Raw genomic sequence first — 8,684 nt, 5'->3', positions numbered from 1 at the left:
GTAAATAATTAAAACTTATTTTACCCACTATCCACACTTTTAGATGTAATGTTTTTACTGTAATGTGAAACTTATAAAAAAATGGTGATTACAATAAAAAGGTCCTTTGCAGTTCGGTTAGAAGTAGTACATCTGTAACAAAAATTACCTGTTTGTGTATTTAATTATAAGGGATTTTACATTATTTTCTTCAATTATTATTGTTTTGTGGATAACAAAGGATTTTGTTAAAACATCTTTAGGTACCCTTTGTATACGTTCCAGAACATCCTTTTAATTTTTCTCCTCTGAGTTCATGAAATTTTTTTAATGTGTTTAATCATATTGAATAAAATGGGGAATATGTAGTCCATTTTTCAAGGACATTTTCATTAAGTGCTATCATAACGGACAATTTAACCTCAATATAATCAGATGTTTAACTATAATAATGTACGTATCGATGAAGAAAGCTGTTTTTTAAAAATTTATATCCTGTGTTTTAGTTTTATTTTAAAAAATAGTATAAATCTACACACATTATAAATGATTATGCGTTTTATTAGCGTCTGCCATTACATGATTTTTAAGTGGCAAATCCAGGATTAAAACATTTTTAATGACACTTTTTACTGGATAAATTGATTCATGCTGATGTTATGCTGCATTGTCTAGTGATCAGTGGTTTAACATTGTATCAATAATCTTATTGTCTCAACAGTAGAATCTTTGTTTTAAGAAAATATAGTAATTAAGTAATCTTATTTTCAGCCCTGCATATGCAACACCTAAAGTGCTGGCCAAGTCTGGATTAGATCCTGAAGGATATTGATGTTTGGGTAATTCCATGAAGCATTTGCAGTAAGTTAAAATTAAAATTCTGTCAGTTTTTGTAAATAAAAAGTGCTATTTTAAAATATTGAAATGCCTGTTACTTAAAAGAGTTTTATCTCTTCAAGTTTTGTAAAGGAAAACATTTCGAACATGTCTTTGGCCTGTCTCATGACTGCATGCAGTTACAGAAACTCTGTCTGAATCAGCTTCTTTGCTGTCGTTCTTTTCTAGGATCATGTGAAAGTAAACATGAGAAATATGTTGTTTTCAGGGGCAGATATTGGCTAACCTGAGAGCCATGGACTCTGACTGGTTTGCACAAAAGTATATGGGACTGAACGCGAAGGTGGGTGTTCCTGATCTGAAGAAGTTCAATGCCTGGGGAGGTTCATTGAGCATTGGGCACCCGTTTGCTGCTACTGGTTAGTGTCTGTCGATATACGCTATTGAATATGCGTATCATCCACTATAACAAGTTAACTATATGTCAGAAAAATTTGCCATATTTTGAGACAGGCACTGGGTACTAAAATTCAATCATAATAAACTCAATAACTGAATATAATGATTTAGACCCTCCATACTTGTTTCAGGCAAGCTTTGACGTCACTGGTTTTGAGTGGTTTTTGTGTATACGTTTTCAGAGAATTGGTTGATAATCATTGTACATAACTTTTGATGGAAGATTTTTTTTAAATGCTGTTGTGATCTGTAATGGTTCATCATCATAGTGGTGTGTGTCATTATTGTCCATATGTTGTACATTTCGATGAGCATTACAGTGACTGTAAGAAGTCTGTAACTCAAGCTCGTTATAGAGTATTATAACACAACACTCGATTTTTTAGTTACAATTGTTTCCGAAATTTTTCTTCTGGGACTAATTATTTTGTTTACTTTTTATTTGGCATGTAAAGAAATATATATATATATATGTATGGGTGAATGAGTCTGTTTCAAACTACCTCTGAAACTAAGAGAACAGTATAAAGATCCGATGTAACCTCCTTTGACTTAGAGACTGGGTTAAACTGGTTATTCTAGAAATAAGACCACAATCAAGGATAAATTCTAGAAATTTTGTGGATTTCTTTACTGCAAGATAATCTGATCTGTCATTACGTCAAGATGAATGTTAATCTGATACTGATGTAAACAACAAAAAAATGAAGAATTTAGTTTTTTTAAACTGTAGCTGCTAATTTTAACCTGTATTAATTTTAGACAATTTTTAAATGCAAGATTCCAACTTACAATGGATTTAATATTTAGTTCTTGTCTTTTTAACCCTTTCAGAGCCAGGAGCAAATATGAGATGTTGCAACATTTTTTCACATCTCATATCCCCTTGTGACTAGTCAAAAGTGCCAGGCTAAAAATTGGCGATTTTGCAGACTCATAAGTTTTCCATAAAAATTAGACAATGACCTAAAAGTTGCACCAAATTACTCGTGTGTGTGTATATATATATATATATATATATATATATATATATACTATCAACAAAAAATATATAGTTGTAGTTTTAAGTAATTTTAAATTTAAAAAAATGTTTTAATAGATTTACATACAATTTTTTTTGCAAATAACTAAAAAACGTAACATTAATTTTTCGGTGAGAAGCTATTTTATTATATTATACATTTAGAAAGGAACATCCATACAAAATTTTGTGTTATTTCTCTCATAAACACATTTTTTATGACACATTTTGTAGAAATAACGCATAATTGTACTTCGCAACATTTTTATAAAGTGTCACGTGACAATTACGAAAATAAAAATGCATAGACCTCCAAAATAAAAATGATATTCATATTAATTATCTACAAATATACCAGGGAATAAAAAAAACATAAAACTTTAATCATTTGACGTTGTATTTATTTAAGAAAAACGATGAATATCAAGGAGATAAATATATTGCCGCCCTGGCACTTTTCGGACACGATCTATGGCGGCAATATATTGCCTCCTGTCCTGGAAAGGGTTAATTTGATTGAAAATAGAGAGTTGTTATCTTCTGAGGTTTGAAATATCTTTCTATTTTGGTTAGATATCCAAATTATTCAATAAAAAAATAAATAAAAAACACAGAGGACCAAAGGATTAAAAACTCTGAATCAGTTTTTTTTAAACTTTTTTTTATAACATTCAAGCTCTATACACACTGATCACTCTCTTTTCTGTGAGTAATACATATAATCTAAGATATACGCTCTGAGAAGACACAATATACACACTTTATCACACAGAAAGTCTTGAAGATATAATTGAATGGAACAGAGAGCTGGAGGACCAAGAATTTATTTTTGGAACAGACATATCATTAACCCACAGTAACGTACTGATACCTACACAGCACATCCTGGTATTGTGTATTATCTGTCTTTAGTCATCTTGGTCACATATTATTCTCAGACAGACGTGAATTACTTTGGTACTACTCGCGATTAAATTGTTACTGAAAACTGCTTGAGTTATTTACTACCTATTTAATCAGGAAATAAACTTATGCTCATTGTAAGTTGTTAGATCTGTATTTATGTTCTAATTAAATTATCTTACACTATATCCATGCAATTTGCATTATATATAAATTCATCATTCAGTTTATAATTGCAGTAATGACAGTCATAATAATTTATTTGATAATGATATTTTACTCAAACATTGGACATTATTACAGGAGTGCGGCTGACTGTCCATGCGGCCAACAGGCTGATACGAGAGGATGGGCAGTTTGCCCTCATCGCAGCTTGTGCTGCCGGAGGACAGGTGAGTAACTTATTATCGGTACTGAACCTGGTGCTGTAGTATTGGTTATTAATTGTATATATGATATGTTTCTGTTTATTTTAGTTTCACTATTCTCACATAATAATTATTATTATTTTGAGTGTTTAAAAAATATAAAGACACAAAAACATTCAGTAAATAAAAATTAGTATTTTAGCCTCACATTTTTTTAAATGTTTTTGTATTCTTTTATATATTGAGTGTTTTCTGTGATGTGTTATATTTCACCTCATCTGACAATGTCTTCTGGTTAATCAAAAACTTTCATTTGATGAACAAGCTGATAACACAGTTGCATTGAAATGTATCATAAATAAACATATTTTTATTCAGATGAACAACAGTACGTAAGTAATATAGTTGTATATATTCGAGGTTTGCCAAATGATTGGTTTTTATCCTATCTTAAAGACAGTGCATCGGATTGTATGTTATGTAAATGTCCTTTTTTTATAAAGTAAAAACTCCTCCATGGTGTATTAGAGCAGTCAGTATTTAGAACCAGTATTTTTCTTTATTTATGTCATCATGTTTAATTCTTCAATCCATGATGGTCAAATGATTGATTCAATATGCTGAGGCCGTGAATTTTTGAATCAGATCACAATACAATCTTGAAGTGATGTTTCATTGATTATAAACCAGTATAATTAACCTAATATATAACAAAATACTTTAAAGAAAAAACTCACTTTTTCAGACACGACTCAAAAAAATGCACCAGTCACAGGTTTAAATACAGGTTCAAGTGATTAGATCGGTAAGAACTGTCAGAATTCTTTCAAAAGTGAACTATAGTGAGTTGTGTAAAAATAACTTTAGAGGGCTCGAATTGTTCGATTTTATCCTGTTTGTATAATCTCAAGGTTACCTTGTACTGTTGATAGTATTGCGAGTTGCTCCAAGGTAGGGACATCCACCAATACAGGACTACCTATGAAAAACCCACCTGATCTTTATATTTACAGTTTTGTGAACATTGAAAGCATGTACAATACAAGAGTTTTTAACAAAATAAAACATGTTGTAATTTTAAGTATGTTGGCATACTTTGTAGTTCTCTGTAATCTTCTTACATGATTTTTGTTGAATTGGAAAAATTACCTTAAGAAGTCTTTACTACTCAAATGTCCATTAAGAAGAATATGTAATGCTTTTAGATCTATTAGTTTTAAAGAAGTGGTGTTCTTTGTAATCTAAATAATGCTTGAAAAGTGATGAATCACTTGAATTTGTCGGATTATTTAATAAGTTTACTGTTTGTGAAGTAAAACCTGTTTTATATCTAGATGTGTTGCTTGTTTCAGGGTGTAGGCATGCTTGTTGAACGTCATCCAGATGGAAAGGGCTACATAAGTGAAGAACTGAACTATTTAATACACTTGTAATGCCTAAATACATATTTTTGTACTTTTATGCCTTTGTACTACACTACTTCTGATTGTTTATACTTTATCCTGTGAATTTATTATGTATTCATAAAAATAATATTATATTGCTGTTTTTATGTTAGTTTGTATTTTTTTTGTTAAACCCAAGTGAGTATTTTTACATAAGAGTTACGGACATCATAGCATCTTCACATAACTGAAAATAATTTTAGATAAAGAGACATATAACCAGGTTAAGAATTCATGACAATTCAGTGGCCATTCTCTAAAATATTGGAATGATTCTCACAAAGCATATTAAACTGCTGCAGGCATAATCACTTGTTCTTCCACTTTTTAATTATTGTAATTTTGTGATCAGAAATATGACAGAAGTGCATGCCATGGTCCTTTTTCAATTTAGTCCTGATTTTTATTTTCATTAAAGAATTTCTGATGAATCAAACACAACCCAGTCAATCTGCCCCCTCCCTTATCTTTACCCTTTGAAGGATACTGAAAGATCATTCAACAATAGCCGTAGTGGATGGGAAAGCACTTAAAATGAGGAGTACATGCCTTGTTTTCCAGCCATAGTAGAAAATCCGTCAAAATCCAAATCCAAACACAATTCTCTGCAGAAATGTTCTGTTTAACTAAAAGAAATAAATTGCATTAGCCATTGTAGTGTCATCTTGAGATTTCAGCTCAACATAGCCTACAAATTCCTCTGATGTTTTCTTGATTCTCATCATAAAATCGCAATCTGATAGAAACCTGTTTTTTTCTAGCAATATCTGCTGTTTGATCTACATAGAGTCAATTCTCAGATTTCATAGGTTTAAAGATAACTCCCTTATCTCCTTCCTTTCCTGTAAAGTGGCAAATCATGAGTTCCAATACAAGAAATACTGTATGACAATATTAATAATTGTTTTCTTTAATCACTGTACATCAACTGTAGCATTATCAAGGAACATTTTGCAGCAGCTGTTAAAGTTTTGTGGTAGCAAACTGCCGATGATTTTTCTTCAATCTTCATGTTATGGCAGAGACCCTTGTAGAGAGATTCCTTTTTCTCTCATTGGCTGCCGCCTGTAGACTTTTAGAGAGCCTGCTAAAGATCTCTCTCTTGAATCCCACTAAACTGGCTGACATTGTCCTCTACCAGTCGCTAGGTGGCTCTAGATCAGTGTTGTGAGATGTATGATTACGATAATTAATCGTATTTGTAGTATTTTTCTGTTGTCCTCTAAAAAATAGTTGTGGGATGATTAATTTCAATCGACAATAAAATAATGATAACATTACCCTAAATTTCTTAATTATTTTCAATAGTTTAAGTATTTTTTATTTATTATTAACATAACTATTTCAAGAACTGTAATAATGCCAGCAACAAAATTAAATAACCATTTATTATAATTTTGCTAACCATTTATTATATTTTGCTTCCGAGGGGGAGGGGAGCAGTGCTGCCCTACTATCCTTCACTGGTTACGTCCTTGCAGACTGAACAGATTATTTAGGCTCCAGAAGAAAGCTGTCTGAATGATTCAAAAACTGAAATTCAGAATATCTTTAGGGAGTTTGAGTTATTTATTGACTTTACCTTGCCTTTATATTCTTGAGGTGTCACTTTACTGCTGGTTGAAAACTGTTTTCATACAAGCAAGGGTCTTACATCACTTCATCAGTGTAATGCAGAGAATGATTATTAGTGTAGATTGTGCTCTGTTAGTGTTGAAAGTTTTAGTAAACTTAAATAGAGTTCACTTTGACTTCTAAATGCTGGAATTGAGTGAATTCAATTCACTTACATTTTAGATTTTCACAATATCAAATTATTATTGTAATATTTGTTTTAGCTTGAGCAAGATCTATATAGATTTGTCTGGTTTTAATTAAAGATCCTTTGAAAACTAAACCAGAACAAAAAAAGTTATAGAGATTATTATTAGGGAAATTATTTTTCTACATGCAGCTCTACTACAAACATGTTCAGTATCAAATATGGGTAAACCATAAAGTCGTATAATATATTCAACTTAAAAAAGTTCCATTACAATAAATAAAATACTTAGTGCAGTTTCAGTATTCACTGAATTTTATCAGTGGTTTTACCACCTTTGGTTACATTTGAATGGAATTGAGCTTTAATTTTGGTTTCATTTACATTATACCTGTACACTAAGTATCCTTTTTTTAAATGGCTTCACTATAAAGAACCATTGAATACTAATTACTGAAAATGATTGTTTAGTAGTTTTTTACTTCCTTGGATCCAATTAAATTGGTTTGGATAATGTGCGTATATTTTACATATACAAAATAAAACAAAATCAGACAGAGAATATGGACTCTGTACCATGTACAGAGAATCTGAATGACCAGGCAAACTATTATTTTTCACTGCATTTAACAAATGTAATAGTGGTCATATGTACAGATAGAGATAAAAACTGATAAACAATGAAATGTTTTTCTTGATTGTTGAGTGCTGGGTTTCAATTCACTACATTCAGCAAATTGATACCAACCTATTTCAACTAATCCTTAAATAAATATTAGTACAAATAATAAATAAATATACTAACTAGTAACAAAATATAACTAAACATGAGTAAAAATTTGAGACCATATAATTCTAATTTTCAACAGATTAAAATCACTAAATTGTAACCTACAGTATGGCCCATATCTGGTTAGTAATAAAAAGAAGCATTCAAAATTGATCACATTTTGGAATTTTAACGGCTAAACTGTAAGCAGTTGAAGTAGAAATTGAAGTGTACTTTTTATATTTTGTCTAATTTTACATACAAAATACTTTATAATATTATCGGTTTGATCACGACCTTGTATGCAAGAGTGAAACTTATGAATATGGATCCAAATTATAAATTTTACAACAATTTATTGTGTAACAGTGAGAAATTTTGTAAAATATTATATGGCCTTTATTGCAGACTATTAAAGGATGCCATCTGGTTTTATATAAAATCTCTAATTTGGCCACATTATGGCATCAAATAAAACCTGATGTGTGATATCTTCTCCTCTGTTTAAGCTAGTTTGAAGGTTTAAAAGTATAGACCAGTCATTTGGTTCATCACCTTCATCTTAGATGAAGGCCCCCTAGCCATATTTTATTGAAATCAGGTATGTGGATTTGGCGTCAAGCAATAAAATCGCTGTTTGTCTCGTAAATTACTCTTCCCTGAAAAAGGCCCCAGAAAAATGTTGAAAACTGTTCGTTTTGGGGCTCTGTCCCCTTGGCTGCAAATGTTTTTGTTATCAATCCTAGTTTTATACTCAAATTAATATCAGATTACAGAAATCTTTCATTCAGATAACTTCTTTTTAACCCTTACCGAGCCAATGACGTTAGTAGACGTCATGCCTAAACTAGCGCTAAAAGCCAACGACGTCCACTGACGCAAAATCAATTATTTATTTTAATATTATTTAAAAGCATTTCTGGGTAACAAACTTAGTAAAAACTGTTCAAACAAGGTTTATCTAAACAAGAGACAATCGTTCGTGTCTATTTTGAAGGTGACGGCTCTTGTTCGATTCGACAAAATAGTGGGCGGCGGATGTTCATAATCTCCCGCAGAGCCAACGACGTATACTGATGCAGCGCTCAGTCCGCCTGTAGCCGTCCGTGAGGTTAGATGTTTATTCGCCCTTCCATTTTCG

The 8,684-nt window shown here is 31.2% G+C and overlaps 1 protein-coding gene across 1 annotated transcript; it reads left to right on the top strand.

The window, feature by feature from the left end:
* Positions 1–750: 750 nt before the first annotated feature.
* On the top strand, positions 751–5,124 carry LOC124374767 (trifunctional enzyme subunit beta, mitochondrial-like; the record flags this gene model as incomplete). The annotated part of the gene is given in 6 exon segments (XM_046832920.1): positions 751–796; positions 798–824; positions 826–840; positions 1,085–1,235; positions 3,503–3,591; positions 4,920–5,124. Coding segments are annotated over 6 exon segments (409 nt in total), but the record flags the coding sequence as incomplete, so codon positions are not given.
* Positions 5,125–8,684: the final 3,560 nt, after the last annotated feature.

The sequence above is a fragment of the Homalodisca vitripennis genome, unplaced genomic scaffold (assembly GCF_021130785.1).
Source record: "Homalodisca vitripennis isolate AUS2020 unplaced genomic scaffold, UT_GWSS_2.1 ScUCBcl_10007;HRSCAF=18698, whole genome shotgun sequence".
In the NCBI taxonomy this organism is placed as follows: domain Eukaryota; kingdom Metazoa; phylum Arthropoda; class Insecta; order Hemiptera; family Cicadellidae; genus Homalodisca; species Homalodisca vitripennis.
This window is presented reverse-complemented; position numbering and strand designations above follow the sequence as displayed.